Source organism: Porites lutea, chromosome 9 (genome assembly GCF_958299795.1).
Source record: "Porites lutea chromosome 9, jaPorLute2.1, whole genome shotgun sequence".
In the NCBI taxonomy this organism is placed as follows: Eukaryota; Metazoa; Cnidaria; class Anthozoa; order Scleractinia; family Poritidae; genus Porites; species Porites lutea.
Window position 1 is genome coordinate 31,109,732 of NC_133209.1, and position 26,886 is coordinate 31,136,617.

Below are 26,886 nucleotides of genomic sequence, written 5' to 3' on the forward strand. Positions count from 1 at the left end.
AATCGGCTACACAAACAGGTTGTGTGGGCCCCCTGTGGTTATATCGATGTCCACTGTACTACCGTCGTTCAATGTCTTAACGGTGTCTGATGAATAGTTTCTAAGTAAAATGCAAGAAGAAGTTGTTACGTTTTGTTTCTCCGCTGAATCATGTTAAGTAGCATACCGATCATGTTACATATTTGCTCAATATTTGATTTGTGAAATAAATCTTTAAACTTATTCTGCGAGAGTAATTTTTTGTTAGACTGATGTTCGGAAAGTTCTGATGCTTCGCTGCCCGTGTTGCGCCGATAAATTTAATAAATAAGATAGCATCGATAACAATAATTTAAAAATCGATAATTATCGATTACTCACGATGTATCTCTTTATCGATTTTTATCGATTTCCGATACAATTAACTTATTTTTATCAATTTTATCAATTGTTATCGATTATCGGTTTTACCGATTTTAAACACGTCGGGACTTTCCACCATAAGCAAACCTTTAAACTTTTTTTTTTAAAACACAAGGATAACGGTTTTATTCGATGACAAAACAACTTTCATTGACACAAGTAAGACGCTCATCTTTGAGTGGGAAGTTGCAATACTATTTATCCATTTTTGAGTGAACAAAATGGTGCTTGTGTCTCCAGATCTCTCCACTTTACAGATCCGTAGGGCGCAACTTCGCTTCGTTACAGAAATCCCCCTTCTTGTATGTGAACAGAAGCCCGGCTATCCGGTTTTCGTGCCTGCGCAAAAGCTATACGGTATAGAGTGAACAAAGCCTTGGTTTAAACGGCGCAATTCGCAAAGGACTGAGTGTTTTCGTGCCATCACAAGAGGGGCATATTCGATAACAGAAGGACCGATTGTTGATGTCTTGCAGTTATATCAGAGTTATATTTGGACCCTCATTCAAACGAGACGAAAAGGGGTGGCTTGTCATCGTGATACAAGCGTTCACAGGCTTCAAAGATTTGCTATTTTCTTGTCACTGCGGTTTCAGTGGTGTATTAGGTGCGGAAACGATTTTCTTGTTTTAAAAACCGGAAAGAATCCCCATGATGTTGTTTTTCATGAGTGGTTTCATTTTTTGGTGTGCAGTGCCGAAGAAGATTTGTCAATAAACCTGTTCCCCGCTGTGCGACATCTCAAAGCATTTGATTCATTTTTCTCTCTGATGACTGTTATGACTGAAATTTTCGTTAATGCATCTTTAGATTGGAGAATTTCATGACTTATCATGACTCGACGTGTAATTATCTCGTCGCTAATTCATATCCTGACAGTCTTCGTAGTTGATTGGTTTCTTTATTCTCCTAATGTTTCTGCTATAAAATATGTTGTTATTATATCAACAAGAGAAGTTAATAGTTGATCGCTCATGAGAATTTGGCACCAATTAGGTGTTTCATAAATAAATAGTTTTAGCCACGCCAAACAAAGCAATTTCCGGTGAAAGAAAACTCGCCTTGTTTGAATTGAAGTCTACAGCTGAAGTCTATGAACTCTGATCTACGAACAAGGGCAAAACGGCAAAACTCTATATCCGACAACCCAAACTAGCGAAATTCTAGTGACCTCTTCGCAGGAAATCGCCATTTTCAAAATGCTGATTGGGCATATAGCGGTTTCCTCAACTGCTCTTCAAATATCCAGTGTGGATATCATTACTGCCAATTCACTCAGTAACAAGTCAGTGTAATGAAGAGCGAAATAATCAAGAGATTAAAAAACAATGAATTTTCGTGGTAAAAAAAGGCTTTGAAAGATTTATGCACGAGAAATTTAGACCCTGAATGATTCGAAAATATTTCGGGAACGTTCCCGGCCGGAGTTGTTTTTCTTCGTTCAAAATCAAGCGGCATCCTTTTCCTTAAAAGTGTCTGGTATAAACTTATACGAAAATTCTCCAGCTTTAAAGGCGTCGTTTCCAAGCACTTGGGATGTAAACTAAACAAGACTCGATTCTAGTTAGCTCGACAATTCTCAACATTGATCCTAATTAAGGTACTTTGCGTCGGTCTCCATTCGAAATATCTCAGCACCGCGAGGATTAGTTTCTCCCCGGCAGACAGATCTACACGTGTGCTTCGAGAGCCCGTCTCGTATGTCCAGTGGAATTTTTGCTAGTGTAGTTTTAATTCCTGGAGGAAAATTCGATTGAAATGTCGCCGGGTTCCCACCAAGACTTTCCTAACTCAAGTGATTGTAATATTCCCATGGTAGTGTTGTAACGTTTGCCAGGCCAAGTCGACGGATAATCCACTGGCATATCTAAAGAGCAATCTAGTGCTAATTAAAGTAGCTAATAAAAAACAAATCCTTGGCTTCGAGGGGAAAATATCTACCCCGATGCTAAGATAAAACATTGCTTCATTTAGATATCCTTTCAGGATAATAACGCCTCTCTTTTTTAAAACTAAATAATTCTACAGAGTAAAAATGCGCGCGTTGGCTTTCAGAGGCGATGAAAAGTGCGCGAAGACTTACCGCATTCATTGCAAACAGCAGGAGTAACAGCCCTATCAAAACCCTTCTGTTGGAGAGTGAAGTGAAAGCCATTATATGGTCTTTCCTCAAAAACTGGAGGCAGAACACCTTCACTGGAAGCACTTCCAATTGATGGCTGCTCGTTACTTATCACGCCGTGTTTGCGAGCCTGCGGATGTAAAGCAGATATTGGATAATGTGTTACTAAACGCACCGCAGACTATTGCACAGCGGAAGTTGTCGTGAGCTGTGGCCCCTAACCCTATTGGTGCACCAGTTAAAAGGATCGATTGTTTCTGCCGGCTACAATGATGCCGGCCGTAGCTAAGGGTGAAGTGTGTTACAATTTCTACCACCGAACGGAAGCACGCGCGCGACACGCACCTATGTCTAGATATTCCGAATGCCAGCGGTTCGGCAAAGCGTCTGGGAAAACAACTTGGTACATGAGTGTAAATTATAATCAAATACAACATAGTGGAATTCAAGATTTTCACTGCGATATATGTAACTGACAGTATGCTTTTTGTCGATAAAAACACAGTGCGATAAATCCATGACTCCGGGGTCAAGACAAGTGTCGTATGCGGCTGATTTCTGTTGACGTGTTTTGCGGCTGTGAGCAGCAGAGATTAAGAAGGTGGAGTTTCTGGTGTGAATCTAAGATGGGATCTTTTTTCTTAAAACCTCGGTGGCCTTCCCTGCACAAGGTGGATGCGAAACACGCCATGATTTCAAATAATATGCAAGATAGAAAATTTCACAAATCTTATATCTGCGATCAAATCACAGATAGGTGTTGCGGCAAAACCGTGACCGATGGCCCTTTAATAAATCGTGCGCCCTGTTCATGACTTGTGCAGCATTGAGTTCAACGTGAAAAATATAGGAAGAATGGAATCTGTATATCGATAAATTATAAAGAATGATATCTGCGACAAAAAAATTCTCAAACATTGATTTACCTCCGTTTTGAGATCTTTGTTTGCATTAGTTTTCTCCCATGAAACGTAACTTTTAAGCGACTGCTTTCTGCTAAGTGCTTTCTGTCACAGAATTCCTGACGCTAGAATCTCTTTAAACTCAGTTTTCGTGTTTAAAAATATCGAAATACTTGCTAATTCAATTATCCCTTTCAGTCGAATAGCGAGGAAAGGTGTGTGGAACCACAAACACTAATCTGTTTGCCAAGATAACTTTTTTAAAAAACATTCCTCAGCTGGGCGTTGAAGCCATCAACGCTTTGATACCTGGGGGGCTGTTTGGGTTAAGTTTTGCGGGGTAGGTGCCGCTGGCTTCTCAGAACCCTTACCCCATTATAGTCTATTCTGTGGCCAAATATAGACCCCATTTTAGTGACTTTTGGGAAAATGTAATTTTCGCGACCCCAACTTAATAACTTTCTGTTTATACATCTACCTTATAAAGCCTTTTAACTAGGTCATCATGAAATGACTTGACAGATTGGTTTAACGTAATGAAGTAAAAATCTTCCTATTTTTAAATTGCCATGTATCTGATTTATCTGTTCCCTCAAACCCCTAAAATGTGCCATCCCATAAAGTAACTCTCATGAAAATGCAGCCCCTAGATAGTCAATCGAGTCGTGAAAAATGCGACCCCATCCAGCGGGACATCTCCATTAGTCTATTACTAGGAAGTACCCCCCGGGCTTTGACACAGGGGCGGGCGGTTAGCTGAATACGAGTTATTTACCGGTGGGGAGGCCATTTTATCACAAACATCAAAGTACAGTCTGTTCGATAGTAATAATACGTCTTTGTGTTATTACATTCTTCAGTACTCATCGCTGTGTTTGGATAGTACAAAACTTAAATCTAGCCCTGCTTGCTGCTATAACACGATCAGATCAGGTTCGGTAATAATCGCCTTGTGTGGCGGTCCGGGGAAGGGTGTTTAGCAAAGCAGGTCAAAAGTAGACCCAGTGTAAGCTCTCTGCGAGTAAACAATTATGGCACTGATACAACATGGCTGGAAGCGCTATTAGAGGACTTTTCTTGTTAATATTGAGCGTCAATTTCAGCTTGTATAGCTGTAGTCAGTGAACTTCGCACGTTTTGGTTGTTATCTGAGCCTCTGCTAAAGGTCCCAGCCTGTCAAGACTTTCAGCTGGCACCGGAAGAATGCCCCGACCTCCATAAGGGCCCTAAAGTGTTATTCTTTTCTCCTCGCTATGATGGCCTATCTCTGGGAAAAATTGAGAAATTTTCCATCGTTTCCCTCCCTTCTCCTCCTCAGGAATGAAGGGCGCCGGCTTCAAGTGCTTTTTATTAAAAAGACCATAAGGTTCCTTTTTATTTACAAGTTGTCGGGATACAAATAACTCTTACGGGATTTTGCGCGGTTTTTAGAATGGAATGTTTATTAGGATTAGATTTAAGTTAGTTATCAGACATAGTTCTTAAAGGTCATCAACACCATAATCACTTAAACAAATATTAGATGCGAATGCTATGACCTTTAACTTTACAAGGACCTATTGTGCTCGATAAGGTCCGGTTACTGCACATAGCTGATAGACGTCTGCATAATGTGATCTTACTTCGATTCATTCACATGCGATAAAACCTTACTTTGAAAATCGTTTGGGGAAAAAATCAAATTCACTTTTGCAAACTGAGCATTCACTTCCATGGCTTCACCTTAGGACTCTATCCACAGCCTAAAAACTTAGATCTACATACGAACATTTTTAAGACCTGCCTCGTAGTAAAAAGAAGGTTGAAATCATTTCGTAATAGACGCGCCGGGAAATGTGACTTGAACCTGTATCGGAAAGTTTCCTTTTGGTAGAAAAGAATCTTAGGGACAGTCTGTAGTCATTCATAGTTCGCCATACCGTCATGCTCTCTTCGAAATACTTGAATCTGTACATTTGACGTTGTTCTTTAAAGTACAAAAGACAAAATATGCCCAGAATCAGTGTTCCAGGAATCTGCCTGTATCCAATGAGTTTTTAGTTTATCCCGCCGTTACGCTAAAAGCTGCCCACAGCCGATGATTTTATTGAAGTGTCCACAAGCATTTTATAACATTCTAAACTTATTCAAATAATGGTCATCTTTTCATCATCACCGGCATTAAAGGTCAAATTAGACCAGCTTTTTGACGCTATTAACACTCATTACAGAAATTTCCGTAACCTTTTTCTGTTCTCCTCACGGTGAGCTCGACCTTCTTCGATGGCTTGCCGAGATTCAAGCGTCAGATACACAGTTTATGACCTCAGTGCACTGAACGTTTGAGTGGGAAAAACAATCACAGTAATGTACCGGTAAAATACCACTGAATTGAAAACATGCGGCTTTCTTAGCTGCCACTGACGGAAGGGTAAAAGTTACCCGATAAGGGGCAGCTGCATACACAGGCCAACAAGTGAATCTTAGTTTCTCCGGCGGGCAGACTCATGCAAAGCTAGAGCTGCACTTAACAACCTAACAGATGATGCCGTACTGTAAAGCTTCAAATTCTGGATCCGAAGTTAAATAACGTGAAAGACGCCTGAAGAGTTTCTCCCATACTGTAAAGTAAAAGGGGAAAATGGCTTAGAATAAAGCCTCAGACTGCCGCGGGTAACTGTGATATGAAGCCGGCTCAGTTTATGAACTTGAAGAGCAAGAATTTTTCTTTGATTTTTAATTGGAGTTTCTCGGTTGACCCCGAGTTCACTGACCGAGCTGATACCAGGAGATACATGTATACTGACTGAAGAAAACAGCCAGGTTCAAGTTATACAATCCATATGTAAGATTCTGATAATTTATCACAGGCTCGGCTAAGTGTGGAGGTTTGATGAAATATGTTTTCCGTGTTGGAATGAAGCCGTCACCTTTTTCGGCACTGTTCATCATTGATTGAATTTCGCTGATCTGAGAAATTATTTCGTTCTGTCAGTTTTGCAGTAATGATACCATGGATTTTTTTCTAAGAAAAGTCATGCTTTCATCTACGGGTGAAAAAAACTTGACTCAAAAGTTTGGTTTTATCAACTTCGGCAAGGTAATTCCTTATTACTTCTGATAATTTATCACCGGGGAGCAAGTGAGAATGGTGAATAATATGTTTTTCTTTTGTAGTATCGTGATATTTAGTAATTACACCTGCGATTCCTCGAGTCCCACTTTTTTGTTGTTATTTTTCTCATTATATATTCTTCTTTGTGAAATTTTTCCCCGCCATGCATATGTAGTTTTCGATCGCACCTTCATTGCTAGGTGTCACGCTGAGTGGTTAGGCTGGTCAGAGTACGATATCAATTAATTTGGATCTGCGGAGGCAAGCCTTGATTCGCGCGAAGAATTGTTGTGGTTTGCATTTTTTTATCCTTTTAATGCCAATCCCTACTGGGAGGTCGATACAAAAATTTTCTAGCAGATTCTGCGTACAGTTTGCCGGGTCTTTCTTCTTTTCCATCCCTTTTCTTCCCTTTAGTTTATTAGTCACCTGTTACAGCAGTACCATCAGGATCGACAAGTGCTGTAGTTGCAAAAGTCAAAGTGGAATTTACTTATAACTGCTTCTTGATTGCGTCCAAAATGTGGTGTTTCCGTGTATGCCTAATCACTTGTTACCCAACAAAAATATCAAAAACAAATTTTTCTAAATGAAGAGGCCAAAGGAATTACTACATGTTACTGAAGTGATAAAAGTGCGATCTTTGAAGCTAACTGACAAATTTATTGCGCAGCAAAGAAGAAAGGCGACGGCTAAGATATCAGATATTGGTGTTTGTAGAAAAATGTGATTTTTCTGGTCACTTTATGATATTTGCCTTTAGGGTGAATGACATGGGCACGAGAGTGTATTTACGCTTAATTTTCAACAACTGTTTTTTCGCGAAATTAAAAATAGTACGTGAAGAATGAAGTGTCGAGAAGCTGTAGTTGGCCATTTGAAAAGAAGTGAGGGCTAGGCTTGGCAAAGATCATCTTTGAGGGAAAGACAGATGGAAAAGAGAAAGACCGAGCGGCAGTTCTTCTCAGCAAGTCTCAGACCAAAACTAATGCTACTATTTATCCCGGCGGGGGAGGAATAGGGCACAAAATAAAGTAAAGGGTAAGGTTTCCGAGGTGCATTGGTCCTTGTTAAATAGAGCATCGTTTTTAGTATTGTGATCCTATCATGGGATAATGGGACCTATGCAGTATCTATAAGGAACAGTGTCATCTGAAGTAACTTCCTTGAAAACATTTTGCGCTATCGGTTTTTCCCCCTAGCAGGTGCAATTTTGTGCTCCTGGGTCTTAAAAACCGTCTAGTAAATTTTTTTCTTTTTTTCCCTTAAAAAGGGTCAAAGTTTGTAAAACCGCCAATCCGCAGCCGATACCTATCATAAACTGTCAGAGCTCCCCCGGGCATTTTATGGCAGCCATTTGTAGCAAAGCAAATTCGTTGAAGGTCAACAAGCATTTGAAGATATAGTTTTCACAATATAGAAGGCAGCACAACTCCAGTAACTGGCTTCAGTTCATTACTCTTACTTTTGGATACGTTATTCTTCTAAAGCCCCCCTTCCCCTCCCCTCTCCTCCCCCTCACCATTGTGTCCCGAAGAGTAAATTAAAACTTACTTTTTTTAAATACCAAACGATGTTGATGACTTGTAAAAAGTTAAGCAGGAGAAAATAACGATAATATTACAGTACAATACCTTGCTGGTGGCCTCATAGCCCTCATGCATGCTGCATTAAAAAAATAACGTTTGAACATGCTCAGTCTTAATGGCTTCTCTTTCATCACATGAAAAGCTGAACCGGAAAAAAGCTCTTAGCACTTAAACTAACACCTCAAAGGGTCACAGTTTTCAGTGCATTCCTCGACATAAAGGCATCCGACCTAGTTTGTTTTCACGCATCGTCTTGGCCTTAACCGGCCCTTCCAGCTGGCCATTGCATTACAAGTGTATCGCCTACTGCCATTAAATCCTTTAATGGTTTTCATTTTCACTGCTATTCTTTCAACATATAAAGTCTGCGGACACTACAGCTGTAGTATGAATTAATTAGACCAATTAATCTGCATTTACTCTATGATTCCATTCGTTTTTGGGGTGTGAAGTTGTTTCTATAATTAATGGCTTCTCATCATGACCAACGTAATATTAAACAAAGCAACCTAAAGACTCCTTGAAATAAGACGTAATTGTGGTTGAGGTTGAATGAACCCTTCTTTACTGATAAAACTTCTTATCTGACTAAAGCTAAGGGTAGGAGGAATGATTCTGCCCTTAGATATGATAGTATGATTGTCTGGCGATGGGGCCAAGAAGGGTAAAAGAACACAGCACACTCGATGAAGGGGAAACCGGAGAGGACAGGAATTCTCAAGCACGTAAGATTAGTAGCCACAGTCCTTTTGTGTGACCTTTCAAGTGCAGCTTCTGACTAGTAATGACGCCTTACTCACTGTGCTATACACATGACACAAAGTGGCTCTAGCACGTTTTAAATAAGGAACTTAATCTGTTGAAAGTTCCCCTGCAATCATCTACTTGTTGTGGAACTGTTTTCCATGACTATCCACGACCAGGGTGTAAAACGGTTCGTGTTACAACCTCTGCGTGTGGAAGATAAATAAAACCAGTTATATACAGTATGTATTGTTTAAGATGTTTCTTTCGAAATATTGAGATGACTAATGGTAGCTTTCCAGTGGTCGGAAGCCAAATAACAGGATTTCCAAACACTTACTTTCGCCCCCTAGACTGCCCGAGGCAGAGACAAAGCTCACTCTCTCAGTGCTAGTGATTGGATTTTTAACAACAGGATGTGAATTGTGTGGGTTTGTGTTGTGTGGGGTGGCCTAAAGTAAGCCAGTTAAGCCCATTTGTCTACATATAACTCAGGTGATGGCCTTTGCAGTGTCACAAGTCATATAATAATAAGATTACATGAATCACGAATCAGCCACAAAAACTGAATCACATCACATCACATGCCTCGTTCTGAAACCTGCGTCTTGATTACTTTTTAAATTTTAACTTGCCTTGCAAATTTGAAGAATATTTGAAAACCTTTACATGTGTTTCTCTTCGAGTGATCCAAGAAGGAGAAATTAGAAGTACTTAAACCGTGGCGACGACTTTTGGGCGCAATCCAAATCTAATTGAACCCCTAATAGGTATTGTCATCCTTTTTGACAAGTACGTAACGTAATAAGATAATTTTAATCCCATTTAACCGATAAATGTACAAAAGCGCTCATAGTTACATGTTGCTATTTAGTCCCAATTTTACGATACCCCGTTTTTACTTGGAAAAGTTGCTTTGAAAGACTGAGAGTTCGAAAATCTTAGGCCACATTATCTGCATATTCTACTCTTGATTTGATGCGGCACTTTTTCTCTTAACTATTATTCAGCTGACTGCTGAGGGAAAACACCTCAAAATAGTCTTGATCGATCGAAGAGAAAGTTTAAAAAGATTTTAAATCCTTCAGGTCGAGCAAACCCATCACGGCCACACAGTTCTATGATTTCCTATTTGCATATAGTTTTGTCTACTCTTATTTGTTTATGCTTATTGTCTCTTGACCCAGGATTTACTGAACGTTTAATGAAACCGAGTGAAAAGGAATTTTGTTGCTTAACTGTGTTTTCAATCACAGAAAAATGTCTGTGCCTAAAAGTTCTCTTCATTGTACACAAATTTTCAACGTTGCAGACATAGAGTTTTTCGGTAAATTTGTGACAGGCGTTTATGTGGGGGAAGGGAGAAGAAAAAAGCCAACAGGGAAGAGGGCACAGGAGTTAATACTTCCCTTCCCTCCATTTTTCCTTAAACATCTCCTCACCTCTCTGACCCCTTAGCCATCAGGCGTTTCTGCGGGGGTAATGGGGAAGAAAGAGGATAACACGGGAAAGAGCGGAGGGGTTAATAGTTTCCTTAGCCTGCGAGCAAGCTCTCCTATTTGGGCGAGTGAAGCGAGTCTCGCGAGAACGCGCGAGCGAGCGGCGAAGCCGCGAGGGGCCGGCGAAAGGAGAGCTTGCAACCATCCCTTACAAATTTTCATTTGTACTTCGCCCAGACGAAGGGAAATACCATTGGCTGAAAAATGATGTTCCGGAAATCAAAGTTGATTGATAACAGGCTAAGCTGGCACCCGCTTCGTCTGTGTGTCAAATTTGGTTCTCAGGGGGATCAGATTGGTACCGAGAACTTGTTTCAGCCCTCAAAGCAGACGGGCTCGTTTGATGTAATTCTCGTAAAGAGAATATTGCGAGCCGAGGATAAGTCGGATCGAGTTTGTAGTTCTTGTGGAACGAAATGAAAACCCTTCATCACTGAGTTGTATTCGTTTGTGTCAAGCACCTTCGTCCTTGTTTAGTTCTGAAAACCGGGAGAGTGAAAGTGAAGAGTGATTCAAGCGCTGTTTTCCAACACCGGTTTCTTCGCCCGGTTGAATTCTACTGGGTAGAAAAATTCAGACACATGTAATTGACAGTGTAACTGTGTAGCGTGACCGTAACGAAGGAAAAGAGAAAGAGTTGGAAGCAACTGGAGTAAAACTTAAGAGAACCAAGTGCAGGAAAACGCTATTCTCCAGTTCCAGACGGACAAATATATTATGTTTTTGTTGGTGATTGCGATGGGGAGTAGTCTTCTACACTGCAGTAGGGACGACTTTTCAAAAGTAAACGAAACGAAAATCAAATTAGTGAGTTCTTATCCGAGTGGACACGTTGAAGTTCGATGTCCCCGTGGAAAAAAGACATATAAAAACATTGCTTTGATGCTGTTGCGAAAGCGATTTATAAATAAATAAATAATTCTACGCGTCCTCGCCTGTCGGTTGTCACTTTTCTAATCTGCGGCACGTTTGCGGTGACAGTTTTCACGCTTTGCGGAGTCCCGGGGTTTCCGGGGTGGAAATGAAAATTTATGAGAGATGGTTGCAAGCTCTCCTTTCCTCGGCCTCCTCGCTCGCGCGTTCTCGCGAGGCTCACTTCGCTTACCCAAATAGGAGAGCTTGCTCGCAGGCTATAGTTTCCTTTCCTCTATCTCCTCTCTTCTCTGACCCCTAAGCCAGGCGTTTCTGGAGGGTAAAGGGGAAGAGAGAACTGAACAGGAGAGACAGTGACAGGTTAATCCTCCCCTTTCCCGTCTCTTGCATAAAATCTTTTCTCTTCTTTTACCCCCAAGCCGGAAGGCCTGATGTTAGTGGCAATGTCTTCACAATACCGAATAACTTCGACAAGAAAAATACTCGAACCGGCCTGGTACATTGTACGGTGTGAACACCTGTTCAAACTACCACCAAGAGTGGCCTGCACTCGTGCCACGGCGTTTTCAATGACCACTTTATTTTTAAAACTATATGGGTTTCTTGCTGGCCCTAAAGCTATCCGGTACAGTGAATACACCCCCTCAGTTATGACATTAGTCGACAGGTTATAAAACCGGAAGTAGAAGAACAGTTTTTTTAGGGGACTTTGTGAAATAGGCCATTTACTATTTTGCTTGTTGCAAAGCTATTGAAAACGTGTATTCGACAATTGCAGCAATTGAATTCTAGAAATAAAAATAACAAAACTGGACATCTAAGTTATCTTAAGAGACTACCGATAGTTAGGCATTGAAACAGTTTCCTGTCGTCTGTAGGTACCAAGAAAAAAAAATTATCATGGTTAGTGCCCGTGATGAAAAATGTTTTATATCTTCTTCATAACTCATAACTTCATAACTAGTACACTCTGCGAAAGCATGTGGGTAAAGGCAATGAGTAATGACTTAAACACAGAATTCAGTGACCTAAAACAGCAATATCCTCGTAATATAGCCTACTTTAACTGAGACGGCAAACCCAACAATGATAAAGAACGGCTCGAGATGCATAGTAAAGTCCCAATTAAAGCGGAATGAGATTCTTGGCCTAGTTCCCCGGGTATTACGTGGCCTCCATCATTCCAACTTCTCTCGTTACTGATCACGAACAGTTTCGCCAGTCCGTCGCACTCCGTTATACCGGAGCCTAGGGACGGAACGGACAAAAATATTTAGTAAGAAGGATACAGTATTTGTCTCAAGATTCCGCACTAGGAAACCGGCCGTTTTCCCTAAGAAATAACTCCCATGTCTCCTCACATTTAACGTTTACTTCAGCAGAAGCAAATTTGAACAACCGGCTTGTGATCAAAGGGACTATGTTACCAGGATATTACTGTTTGAGGTCACTTCTGTACTTATATTACTTAGTGCCTTCACTCATAGACAAAATGAAGTTATGAAGAAGATATTAAAAAAAGTTCATCAGGGAACAAGTTTCAACTGACCCATTTCCATTATTGCCACCCGTTGCAACAGACAACAGTAAACAGTTTAAAAGGCTAAATATAGTTTTAAATGACAAAACTGGACCATTACTTTGAAAGTTAATTGATTCGAGGGCAAGTTCTAGCTTGACAACTTTTTTATATGGTTTGGAGGCCCAGTGCTGTGTCGCTTTGACCTTAACTATGTTAACCATACTCGTGCACATAACTGCATTATGTACAAAGATTACTTAGACTCTGTCATGCAGCCGCTAAGATGTAAATTAAAGCTCGCAAAATCAGATTACCAGTTGCAGACGCAAGTCTTGCCTTCTGACCCTAATTCAAACTGTGTACCTGCAGAAGCCGATTTATCAGTGACCGGCTGGCTAAACGGTGTTTTTCTAACCTTTGAATCTGTGGATATAGCTCTAAATTTTCTAAACATTAGCACTGATCATTATCCGAGGTGCAAGTACTTTACATTTTTATACTCCAAGCATGAAATACTGTTAAGAGATTTAGCTGTGCATATCGATATATCTTCGTATAGACAAGATCATTCTCTTAATAGTAGTATAGGGTACTCCTAGAATAATCAAGTGAGGCAATCTCTGCATTATTTATTCGTTTATACTCCAAGCCATTTATTTTAATACCATATGTTATATATATATCATTTGTGCATTTCTTGAACAGATAAATCCTAGGTCTAAAATTTTATTTACTCTCGTATGTGTGTAAATTTTTTTGTACTTGGTTTTTTCCTTCTTTGCCGTTTCCGCGCGTGCGTGCGTGAAGCTCAGCACTCGTCGCGCGGCGCGCAGAGGGCTCGCAGATAGCAATCTAACACGAAAACCTCAGTGAAGTCTGGCCTTAGGTTACTTGTTTAGTCTAAAAACATGGCTTAAAAATGTGTTTGTGTTGGCCCGTGTTGACCATTTCATCAGGTACTTGAAATGTTTTATCAAAAGTTGTAAAAGTAATTGCGAGTTTTCGTCGCTGCCGGTTTGGTGAGACTTGAGCTGCGCAAATCACAAATGACTACTTCTTTTTTCTGTTTCATTTCGTAATTTTTGAAATTTAAACCTGTCATAAACTTGTCCTAGTCGCTTCCTCTTCCATTCGAATTCTATCAAAACATCAAATCGATTTGAGGTGGGAAATCGCTTTGTTAACTCTTCAAAAACGACTGGCAACCATTACCAGCTAACGCTGCCTAAAATCCTGTTCAAATCTGCTTTTAAAGATTGATTTGCCTAACACACAACACACTGGTAATTAACTTGATCCATTAGAAACACACCTGAATACCATAGAAATTATGCACTGTACCTGAACTTGAAGAAAATGCTGGCCGGCCTTTTGATGTTGAAGACGCAGCGCAATTTGCCCAAGAATCCGATCTACAACACCAACGCGGAGAATTCAGCACTCTTGCAGATAGATGAATGAATACTAGGCTTAAATTAGGAATTAAAATTGCCCTTTTTTGAGGTAAAGGAAATGTCTTTCACCACATTCCTCCTGCGAATTCCTCACCTCTAATACTGGGATAACGACTTTCGTGATTTCTGTACTGGTAGACGCCATTCAGTCTCAAAAATCCTTCCGTCTTAGAAGGAAAAGGCGTTATTTTCTTTTTCTTTTTTTTCTTTTGAGTTTTTGGTGATAATGTCTCTCCCCCCGCCCCTAAGAAAAAAATATTGGTGAAAAGTTCGTGGAAACGATAACAACGACGACACGATGATGTTAATGATGACGATGATGATGATTATGATAATCATGATTATAATCATGATGTTGATGATGATGATGATGATGGTGATGATGATGATGATGATGATGATGGTGGTGGTGGTGGTGGTGAAAAGGATGACGATGACAAAAAAATCCCGTAAATTTGCTTAAGTTAGACTTATCTAAGTATTTTGTTTTCGTTTTAGAAATTTGTTTTCTTATAAGCGCTTTGACGCGATTTTATTTGGCTTTGCATTTTGACCATGTTTTTGTAGGCCGACCAAGAAATTGAAAGCTATTATCGTGTAATTGTTGAGTCAATCTGTAGGTCATGTCAAGTAAGAATAACGGTTTCTAATAACTTCTCCTTTGGTGCTTCTTGCACTTTTTAAAGAACGCTGTAATTTTGTCCTTTACTCTAAATGATAGAAATTGTCTACGATCAATTTTACATTACCACAGTTTCTGCTTTGCTGAGCACCGAACGGGATAAGACCCTTAAACCCTCCCAGATCATACAGGAATGTCATGTGTCTTTACAAGATTAATCACTAACATTGACCCTTCTTTTCAGCCGTAATCCAAATCCGTTTCCACTGTGCTATCTAATATAAGGTTTAAATGGTTATAAAAAGCGCCTACTCTGCTGTCACAATTCAGTACCGATTCTGCGCGTCCTTTTTATGCCTAACATTCTGGCGTACTTTCAGTTATGACCCAACAATACTATCGCGGTTGATAACCGAACCTTTACGTAATAAAAAGCAGTACAAGAAGGATCTGCAATGTTCCGATGTCGACAGAATTCAGTAAAAATAAAAGGTATTGAGTCTATTAGGTACTGTTTTTATTTATTAGCAGCTATTAGCCTCCTCGCTGAAGTATGATCATTCAGGGGCACCCAACGGCAATTTTCGGAAAATATCTGTTCGGAAGACGATTTGAGATCTAGAATTTTCGGAACATTTCTTGTAAAATTTCTTGCTTGCCTGCCTCTCCTAGGATTTTCGAACATCTTCAAAATGGTATAATTACGCGTTTTTAACGGATTTTTACCCTAAAAGAGGCCACATAGAATTTTCGGGAACCTTTTCCTGGCTTAAATTTTCGAAAAGGTAACGTAAGTTTTGATCCCTATAATTTTCGGATCACTAGACTTTCAGCTAGGAAATCCGAACAGATGAAAAATTTTTAGGGGATAAAAATATGCCTATAGCTACCGTTTAAATACTAAAATACGTTCAACAATGCTATGTTGAGTGGTTTTGAACCATATCGTCGTTGGGTGCCCCTAATCATTCCTTTGGAAGCTACTCACAAGCACTTTCCACTTAGAGGTTCTCAGTGTTTAGAATTGCTAAAGGTCATCGTTTTGTAAAATGTCCTCGAAGGCTTTAGATGAAATAATCAAGTTTACCTTCACCAGATCAACCCACTATTATCGAGTCGCGGACTTACTGATTGATAATCAAAACAATATTTTTGCAAGTGCGTTCTGCATTGTATACTGTTACCAGCACTGGCCTCTGTAGAGAACTGACAACGTGACCTCTCTGTTGCAGAAACTTTCCGAGACGGCGAGACTAGTCATTTCCCTTGCGTGCCCCAGACTTTTTAATTTTTGAATTACGAGACCCTCGAGACTGAAAAAGACTCTTTGATTAAAAGAAATAATAAAAACGAGACAGTGAGGAAGCGAGAGAGTCTGTTACATGAAGTTATAGAAAGACCCTTCAAACGCTCTATAAAACAAAACAGTGAAAGATTTTGAAAGCATCCCCAAGTATGTTCAGACTGATTAAAAAAAAGAATTTTCAGTCTCTTTCAAGTTGTTTTTTCTCTGGCGTTGCTTTGACTTGTGTAAAGTTCAACAGTTGAGGGAACATAAGTGGTTCAGAGATCCAGATCGGCGCTCGCGTGCAGATTACTTCCTGTCGACGACACTGAGAATCAATGTTGTTTATTTAAAAGCTTTTACTAGGCTATGCTGTTTTGAGCTTTTCTGTTTTATAAATAAAATTTGTCTACAAAAGTTATACAACCTAGACTGAAGTAAGTAGGAGACATCAAGCAACAAAAACAAAACAATAGAAAACATAACACAACATTTGCTAACACTGCAGGGTCAGAGACTGATCGTCCGAGGATTGTCCTTGGTGCGTTACCATGTAGCTGCCGGATAACCGGAATGCGTAAAACTTTCCCCTGCATTGAAAATAAAGATTTTCCACCCGAACTTGCGACTTAGGCACTTATCACTCTCAACTATCAGTGACTATTTTAACCCTAAATCAATCGATAATAATCCGAAAAAATAAGTCCGTAGATGTAAGGGTGACAACCATGGCTGCAAACTTTCAGCTCTTTAATATGGTACTCACTAGCTGTCTCCTCATTGGCGAAGAGCCTATGGTTAATTTTGGAAATCAGGGCAAATTACAGATTAGTTAGTTATCTGCTAGCAGATAACTGGCTAATCTGTAGGTTGCACACAATGCATGATTCCCGAGAGCAATGTCAAACTCTGTTCCATGCGATGTGTTTGTCAACATTGTTTCATTAAACAACTATTAGATTCGGCTTCAGTGATATCCGGAAAAGTTAAGTTCTTGGTAAGCGTTATCAGACTCAGCCTTTAGCCTGTGTACAGACGTCCCTCTCCCTTCAGATAAAATCGGGGAGAGGGGATTGGGGGGGGGGGTGCGTCTGTACGCAGGCTACGGCCTCTCGGCTCGGCTGCTAACACTTACCTCGACATTGATTATTCTGGATATCACAAAACCTTCATCCAGTAATTGTTTATTATCGTTTTCACGTACAAAACCCAACTATTTTTCAAGCTACAATCATGGACTTAAGTCTTGGGACACCTTTGTGTTTCTGAGGCGTTTTCCAATTCACTTAGGTCCAACCCCTCCCCTCACCCCACAAACAATGTTGGATGCGTGTATCCAGAATTTTTTTCCGAGTTTCAACTTTGTATATGGTGGGGGAAGGAAGAACTGCAAGAAAACTTCGAAAATGGTTCACTGTCTAGAAGGGAACCGAGAAATGACAGAAAAATATGAATATTACACTACTGTCCCAATGATGTGACCAGGAGCTTTTCTCCAGGATTGTATGCCTCGTTCGATGCTCGTGCAGTTTGAAGGCCTTGTTGAGATAAACGTACCTCCCCTTGTAGCGGCGAAATTGAAGACCATTAAACTTTCATTTCACACTTTCAATTGAAATTAACCCGGCAAATATTATGTTTGGCTACTGTCGAAGTCGTCCAACTTCGCCTCGATCTCTTATCAGGTCATTGGATAATAGAACAGCGATTTATCTTGATAATAACATCATAATTTTCGCCCCAGTTCACGGGATAAATAAATAATCTCCCACTTGTACATTTTGATCTGAAAATGATAAAGAAATTCAGTTGGAAATTGAATATTTCCTCATGGCTTTGTCCGCCATTTTATTTTTATGTGTACCGGAAGTGTGATGCTTAGTTTCAGTTCCGGTCACATCGAAGCGAGGCAAAAAGACAAAACAGTAGGTTAATTTTCCCCTGATTTGATCAGCCGGGCGTAGTGGCGCACGCCTGTAATCCAGCTACTTGGAGGCTGGGGTCTCTGAACGGCTTGAGGGTGGGATTCCTGGGGGCGGTTGTCCTATGTAGATCGGGTGTCCGCGCTAAGTTTGGCGTCAATATGGGGAACACGGAGGAATCTGAGTTCTCCAGGTTGGTTAAAGAGGAGCGAACCGGCCCAGGGTGGAAACACAGCAGGCAAAAGCTCCCGCGTCAAACAGTAGTGGGATAGCACCTGTGAATAGGCGATCGTTCACAGCCCGTTCAAGATAGTCGAACTCGACTCTGTTTTTTCTTCTTCTTCTTCTTCTTCTTCTTCTTTTGAAATAACATACCATAGAAGTTAGAACTTTATTTAATTGTACAGACAGTGTGCTCTTTTCCACAATGAGGATTTTGTGGGAGTTTACAAAGTCATTTTACAGTAGACCTTTTGAACTACCTGTTAGCGTTTTTTTATTTTTTATTTTTATTTTTTCATATGTAGTCTTTAATTAAACAGATAGAAAAGAAAGAAAAAAGATGTCCCAGTAAACTGAAAACTGCGACAACTAAGAGTTAGACTTTCCATGTGAGATAGCAAACTGAACACTTCACTGGCACTTTCAAGCATTCAAAAAATTAAAAAAAAGAAAATAATATTTTATTAAATGATAAATTAATTTGATCATGGGCCAGGCCACTTGACCGTTTGGCCGGAATTAAGTCCCTTTCGTCGCCGATCGCATATCGCAACGAAAATCTGATGATGAATATATTCATGCCCTAATCAGTCGGCAAGCTTTTGTGACCGGAAAACATGTTCTTCTTCGCTGCGTTCATTGTTGTAAAATTTGCATTTGTTTGCTCCATCGTGGGCTCTTATTGATGGATCGAGTAAACCACCAACCGAACGCGAATTATAAAACTAACAAGGTCGCTGTGGTTCAATTCGAACATCATCTACTGAGAAACGCGAACCGACAACTTGCACATTCGAGTATTTTCTCTATGGGATGAGTTCGATCGGGAAATCTATACGGGATAGGGCGCCGAAATGTTCTATTGTTCTTAACAATGTTTTGGCAGTCGTATTTAGACCGACTTCAACAGCGGTGCAGGTCAAAAACCTTACCCAAGATGAAAACTGCGAGAAGGAAAATTCTAAACTGCCGCACCAACTCTCTGGGCTCGAGTTGTTCGATGCGTTTAAGGAAGCAAATCGATCGACGATGCTAACAAGGTTGACGGAAAGTTTAGACGAGATTCGGCTGAAAGGTTGGGTTTTTCCTTTTACATTGTTGATCAAAGGACCGAATGAAGATGTTGAAGTCATCAAGGAAGCATGGAGGCGACACTTTTTACGCAGTCCCGATAATTTTATCATCAAAGATATAGGTAAGCTCAATTATTACTCGCAATAGTTGAACGGTAGTCTCTTTAGATTTTGTGATCGCCGAGATAAGGGTTTCATAATAAGTATATCGAAGTATCGAGGTCAGTCAGTGCTGGAAGTCTGGTCTTCCAAATGAGATTATTTGAATCAAAAACCCTTAACACAATTTCCCTTTATGACGTAGAGACAATCTCGCGGTTTCATGTGTGATTTGACTGTGGTGCCCAAAATCATTTCAACTCTTGAAGTCCCTCGCAAGAATGACTCGCTGCTCCATCGAATTCGCAACGTTTACAACCTTGAATTTTAAAAATAACCACATGCTTTCTGGATACGATCGAAGGCTGTTTTATAGTTTTGGTTTTCGGTAAACAAGTTGATTTTTCAGACAGGTGTATTTTATATGACGCCATACATGCTATTGGCAAAACAGAACAGAGGCCAGTTTTCTACAGCCAGCCTTCAGCAGCAAAGACCAGAATTTTCTCTGCTCTAGAAAACTCTTAAATCAATATTCAACTACCGGCATACCCAGACGAATTCGAGTGACTGATCGATTGATATGCGCGTGGGAACTTTTGTATCGTCTCTAACATTTCAACTTTTTTATTACAAAATGATTTAATAAAAGACCAACACAAGAAACATTCAAACATGATCCAGAGTTAATCCTAAGTATTTGATGCAAGTTTACTTTTATTTCCCTAATTTGAATTTTCCATTAAAACAGATTGTCAAAGGTCAGGGTTGGATGATAATGAATAGCCTTGCCTCAATTAGTAGATAATGTTTTATGTCCTATAAATCTAACCAGATAGGACTTAAAAGAACTGAAAAAAGCGCTATATGCGAAACTACAGGCGTACTTTTAACAAGTGCAACATTCGCGGGCTAGATCTTGTGTCCATTTGCTCAACATAGCATCATCCCCTAAGGACAAAATTATAGTTATTTTGTTTATTGTGATCTGTCTTTTGTTGATATCTTTTATTTTTTAAAAGCGGCAGAGAATAAACCGTTTAAAACGTTCCCTTGCTGTGATAACCAGTTCCAAAAGGCAGCCACCAATCCCTGCAACAATAGACCCACACGACTTCATACAATCACTTTTTGTTTGTTTTTTTGCTTTGTGAGTTTTGGATAACACGCAACAGAGTTGTTCTTTTTCCTGGTTTTTTTTATTACTCTTGGATTATAATGAATTGCCTTAGTGAAGTCTAGAGGTAGCTTTGTTATAAGGAGAGAACTGCAAGCTATTCAACTTGAAAAAAGCAGCTTAAGTACCGGATGTGCTTTTCAAATCGCTTTCTCGAAGGCTTAACATGGCTTTTTCTGTCAACCCAATCTTGTTGTTTTCGCACAAGGGATGTAAACTATAACATTCCCTTCCTATTGAGTACACAAATCTTTTCAAAAAAGTACAAAGAAAAAATCCGCTGCGTCATTGCTTATTCCTTCGAACATGACTTGCATTTCAAATTAGTTTTGATGATTTCTTGACATAAGTTTCATTGGTTCTATATTCCATTGACAACGTGCTTCTTCTTACGCCGAGGCTATCAACGAGATTTTTCATATTAAGAGGATCAAGACTCTAAAAAACGTTAAACAGATGTGATTTGATAATTTTTAGCTCGGTGAGAAGGCACGGGCGGACCCTTTTGTTTTATAAAAAAGAAATTGCGTTTTCAACTGGAACAAAAACAGCATTAAGTAAACTATCACCTGTAGGAACACCGTAAAGCAGAGAGACACAGTCGGAGAAAAAAATCATTATAGCATGTCTGATGCAATAGTGATAACGATAAAGATAAATTGAAAAAAACGGGAAATGAGGTCTTTGATTTCCTACTCTTTTCTGTAATCTGATTTTCCCTCTTTCTTTGTTTTGATTATTCTTTGATTTTTTAATTTGTGTTATTATTTCGATAGGGTTAACTTTCGGATGCACTGAAAGGATCTTTAGAACGAAGTTCAAACATTGTTAACATTTTCCGAACGAATATTGAAATGCGACTGAACTGTTCAAATATCATTTTAGTTTTCCCAAGTGGCTAATTCCGAGATGCATATGTGACATTATTTTATTACTGTCGTCATTTTTACTTAGTTCTTTCTTGAAAAAGGGCCGTCCGGAACACAGATTTTTTAAGCAAAAGTAGGATAGAAACGCCGAATGACACGAACAGTGAAAATTACTTTTGCAAGAAACACTTGAACTGAGAGCTCTATTAAAAATACAAATCAGTTTTATCGTAACCTCTTGTTTGAACACATATTTATTTTCCAGCGTTGAGATATATAAATCACCTTCAAGTTTATATTGGCAAAGAAATGAACAACCTATATAGATTCCGTTTTACCCAAGAGAGAATGTAAGAAATTTAGGTTATTCAAAAGGTTCTTAACTTAGCAAGAGGGGTCACTTCCTTATTGTATATTTCAGCAAATACAAATCCTGTTAACCTCTGAGTTCAATTTTTTTCTGCCAACTACACCACCCTGCCTGCTTACAATTAGGAAGCTTAAGCAACTACGACGGCCGCGAGAACGGCAAAAAAGCAAGCTGACAATAACTTTGCACGTTCATCACACTTTTTTTGCACATTTGTTTCTCGTCGTTGCACAACCACGACGTAAAACTGCCTAATTTCACGTTTTGTTTCTTCACGATTTTCTATCATAGCTCTAAATTCGTTTTTGAAACTTAGATGAGCCGAGGCAGTCCTTTAGAATTCAGCTCCAGAAACTAAAATTCACCAACATTTGACAAATTGAACGCCAAGGAATAAGTTAGAGCGATGAATTTTGAAACAGCGTGAATTGGCTACTAACGTAGGAATTCAAGTTCCACAGACAATGGATCCAGAATCCAGAACCTGGAATCCTCGGAATCCGCGACGTGGAATCCAGGCCCCGGTTCCTGAAAGGCCGATTAGAGCTAATCCAGGATTAAAAATTTTGTGTTTTTTTATTTACCTTCCTATGCATTATCTAGCGTAAAATTCTATGCTATCATCACTGAATCTCGGAGTAAAGACACAAAAGTATTTTGTAAGCTCGAGTAACATGTTCTTAGACAAGAAAACCTTGCTTAAAATGTGGCTTAATCCTGGGTTAAACTTAACCATCTTTCGAGGAACCGGTCCCTGAATACAGGACTGGCTTGCATTCCCTTACATGGTGCGATGGTTACAATAATGTTACCAAAAATAGGGTTGTTAGCGCTATAAAGTTGTTTTATATTAGCGGCTTTTAAAGGAGCTGTGTATTTGTATTTTTGTACTTTATTTTTTACTCCATCCTATCGGATAATACATCAGTGGTACAATATTAATTAGCACAAGGTTGTTTAAATTACGTGTACACAATGTTATCAAGAAAAAAATGTAGAATGTAGAAGGGCACATTATAGCAAAACTAATTATGGCCCTTTAACAAGATTGACTTTATTCTATTATAGCTTTGTTATTCATTAAAACACAAACACGCACGCACGCACTGACAAACACGCACACAAGTCAATATTGAGCAAGATAACATTTTTTAAGTGCCTTTTTGAACACCAACACGAACTCTTACACGAAAAACTAAATTATTTAAACACACAGAAAGACAACAAATAACACTAAACCAGCCAGCTTCAAAAGTTCAAAACACATCATCATTATCATCATCATCATCGCTGACCGCTATCTCATGTAATTTAGTAAAATTCAGCTCAGTGTTAGAAATGCCGGAACGTGGAATTGCCTAAAACATATAAAAAAATTATAAAATATAACCGCTTAAAACTAATGAAGGAACATTAAGTCAGCATAGCAAACACAAATGGAGGCACGGATGGAACAAAATTAAAGAGGGACTCATGATAAAATGGATTGTCGAAATGTGTTTAAAAATTCAGTGGGCAGCCTTTTACACTGAGTTGATCTCTGCAGATTTTTGTTTGTTTGTTTGCTAAGTCAGTTATTTTTTTGTGAATTTGAATGATACCATTCGGACATATTCCTGATTTGATCAGTGCTTCCAAGAGCCATAATGGTGGTAGCCTGTGCCAGGCTCTCAGATGGTATAGTGGGAACGTATTAAAACGAGCAAAGCGAAAATAAGACGCGCACGACTTGGGAAAGGGGACGGTGGCGGCGGGAAAAATGGGAGAGAGCCGCCCTGTCTCTCCCCAGCCCCCGCGCGTTTTTCGCATTTCTTTTTACTGAACGACTTTTCACCGGGTCCACCATCATGTCGGAGCCTGGAACAGGCTATAATGGTGGCTCCTAATCTGTGATGTTGTTAGTTAAAGAGTAATTTCAGTCGTCACCAACGTTTCCTGGGAAACTGGTGATCGATAAATCTAAACGAAATAATCTTAACTGCCGCAACACAGCCCCTTCAATTCAATCCTTGGCGGCCTTAAACTTTACTTGTGACCAGTATCTTATTTGTCCTTAAAACACCTTTGCTTTATCAAAAGCACAGGTCCTGAGAATAAAATAAATGATTAGTAAAGAGACAAGGTGCAATTAACTTTATTTTTACTATGCATATATTAGAGCTAAATGAGTCAAAATTATTCTCCTCAATGGAAAAAAAAAGGTCTGACTCTTTCATACATTATTGCCTGCAGGTTTGGTCAGTTCTGTCGGTATGGAGATTATTCAGCAAGCACCATTTCTGCCATTAACAAAGTCATTAGTGGAAACCATCGCGGCGCTGAATGGAATGCAGCTGGTCGCGACACAGGAGTCGATTGCAGAATATCTGGCAAAAACCTATCAGTACGTTCACATGCCCAAAATGAACGTGATTCACGACTGCTTGGGGATTCTCATTAAAGAACGGCGGATTTATCACACAGGGAATGGATACTTTGTTTACACAGAGAGTCCGCCTGAGAAAACTGCAGACTCTACAAAGGAAAAACAGGAAAATGACAAGAAAAATGACGCGAAAGATTCCATTTGCAAGGACTCGAATTCTGCCACGTGCGAGGCTACCTCCAAAAGGAAGACTGCTAAAACTGATAAGGCAGCAAAGAAGAGGGTCAAAGGAAAAGAGAATAGCAAGGCAAATAGAGCCGGGAAGGAGACGGAAAAAGCTGACAGAAAAGATTTAGTTGATAGTGAGAGGTTGAAACGTGCGATAGATCAAATGGATGAAAAGTCCGCCAAACTCGAGCTCCCTAGTAAAGACGACAAAGCGAACAAGACTCCCAGTGAAACTACGAGCGAAAGCGGCGCCAGTGAAACCTCTACCAAAAAGGTTAAAAAGCAGAAAAAGGGCGTGCTTGAACAATTATCCTGTTTTATTAAAGGAAAGTCGTTTCCAAATTCAGACATCGAGGAAGTGAAAGAGGAGCAGACGCCAAAAGAACCCTTCCCTCCCCCTCAAAGCAAGCCTACCCAGAAAACCGCGCCTCTCGCAGTCCAAGAGGACGTGTCACCTACTCTTTTGAGAGGTGTAGGGTTCCGACACCAACGAACTTTATCAGCTCCTGCAGGAAGCCCCTCCTTACCGTTGAGAACTTTTAAACAGGAGCTGCAGAACTGCGGTGAAAGCCAAATAAAAAATGATGTCCCTAATCCTAGGCAGCTTGCACGAAGCAAATCTTTCGTCGCCGCGGAAAGACGTCCCATTACACCCGCACCTTTCTTGCGAAGTAACTCATTCTCTGCTCCGAGCACTAAAGCCGCGCGGCAGATTTCTACTGAAAGCGGCCCTTACGCGACATTGAACAGGCGCACGAGTATGAATTACGGAGACATTATTCGAAATATACCGGCCAGGCAGACAATCCATGTTTCAAGGCAAATTTCGAGGAATATGGGAATTGCCAGGCCTATTCCTGGCATGCCTCAACAGCAAACTCTTGCACGCAACAATTCGATGAAAAATGAAGTACCCCAGAGGAAAGGCAGCTCATTGTCACCTCCAAATACCCCTAGAAATCATCTCTCGCCATCCAGTACTCCTCGCTTAAAAGAAAAATCGCAAGGACGTGTTCATCCTCCGGTGATGCGAAGCAAGTCTTTCACCGAGCCCAGGACGTTCAGGCCGGTAAATCGTTCGATTTCCCATCGCGCAACGATAGCTGGGCCTTATTTCGAATCTCCGCTGCAGCTGCTTTTGGCTAGGAGAACTAACGGGTATATATCACCTCCGAGTCCCGGCGTGCGTGTTACAATCCCCCCTAAAGGAAAGCATTTTACCCCAGGGAAACATCCAGCAATGCCCATTAAAAGGACTCCGCCCAGTTGCCCCTCGCGGAAACAGCCTGAAAGCTCACCACGACCGCTCTTTCGGAAGCAAAACATAAATATTTCACCAGATAGAAAGGAATGCACCTCCCCTGTATGTTATGATACCAGTAAGATAAATAACAGAGTCGAAAACTGCAAATGCAATGGCGTCAATAGTGTAATTCAGAAACAGTTTACAGCCGTTTCCAATCCAAAACACGGCTATAAACATGAAGACGTCAGCAACGAACATATCTGCATTGAAGAAATGACGTCATCAGGATCAGAAACAGAGGACAGTTACAGGGAGACTGTGGTTGAAAGTGAGAGCAAGTCACTGGGTGTGTACAAGAAGATAACTGAAGACGGCGTCAACGATAGCCTGACATTTATTGGAATTATCTAATCAAGTGACAGCCGAGTTATCATGAAACAACGGGACTTTTGTTCGACCGCGGATAACATGGTCAACAAAGTTAGTTCTACCCTGTTGCACATTATCAAAAACCTTTAAGCTGCGGTGTCGGCAGCGGAAAGCTTAACTAACAGGGGCGGATCCAGGATTTTTTTTAGGAGGGGGTGCACTCGTCTCTTGCTCTACTTCAACACCAATAAACCACATAGTTTTTTTTTTTTGCAGAATACCAGTTGTATTAGAAAACCGCAGGTCATTTCAGGGGGGGGGGGGGGTGCTCACCCCCTGCACCCTCCCCCTAGATCCGCCCCTGACTAATAAAGTTAATTTCGCGTTTTTTCAACCTCTGTCGGGTTTATCCGACTCCTTCAAATTAATTGTTTGTAAAATATAAGTGACATATGATTATCTCGGAGTCAAACTCTTAAGGGTCGACCTGATCCTGTTTACCGAGAGAACTGAGAAATTCGTCGACTTTGGTACACGCTGAGAGGAGCCGGCTCCTGACACTGATAAATTTTAAGACTTTATTAGTACTCTCTAAAAATCCAGCAAATACTTATCTGCGATTGAGAGCAGCATTTGTTTACGAACTGCTAGCAGTAGTTGTTCATTAACGCGAGTGTTTATAGCAAAAATTCTTCTGCTGTAAATTTGCCTTAAAGCGAACGTACATGGAAACGTTGACAAAGCAAACGTTGCCCGGAATTGCCAAGTTTACATGGTGATTTCAATTGTTAACTGTAAATAGTGAACAGAAATATTTAGGGTTGAGATGAATTTATTA

General features: G+C 40.1%; 2 protein-coding genes across 2 annotated transcripts in view; one reads left to right on the forward strand and one right to left on the reverse strand.

Moving 5' to 3' along the window:
• The window catches only part of LOC140949175 (uncharacterized), a 25,767-nt gene extending 11,545 nt beyond the window's left edge, over positions 1-14,222 (reverse strand). The window contains exons 1-2 of the mRNA XM_073398404.1: positions 14,089-14,222; positions 2,486-2,654 (exon numbers count right to left, since the gene is read on the reverse strand). Of these exons, the coding sequence (XP_073254505.1) occupies positions 2,486-2,557 (72 nt within the window). The 5' untranslated portion in view covers positions 2,558-2,654; positions 14,089-14,222. The remainder of the gene's footprint in view (positions 1-2,485; positions 2,655-14,088) is intronic.
• A 4,579-nt stretch (positions 14,223-18,801) lies between these two features.
• Positions 18,802-26,383, forward strand: LOC140947785 (uncharacterized). Its single transcript, XM_073396977.1, has 2 exons — positions 18,802-19,447; positions 24,073-26,383. Exons 1-2 carry the CDS (start codon positions 19,066-19,068, stop codon positions 26,088-26,090), a joined length of 2,400 nt encoding a protein of 799 aa, XP_073253078.1. The 5' UTR covers positions 18,802-19,065; the 3' UTR covers positions 26,091-26,383.
• Positions 26,384-26,886: the final 503 nt, after the last annotated feature.

Coding starts and splice junctions, on each gene's coding strand:
- LOC140947785 (XM_073396977.1), top strand. CDS start 19,066: ATGAGTTCGATCGGGAAATCTATACGGGATAGGGCGCCGAAATGTTCT. Junction 19,448..24,072: donor TTTTATCATCAAAGATATAG/GTAAGCTCAATT, acceptor TATTGCCTGCAG/GTTTGGTCAGTTCTGTCGGT.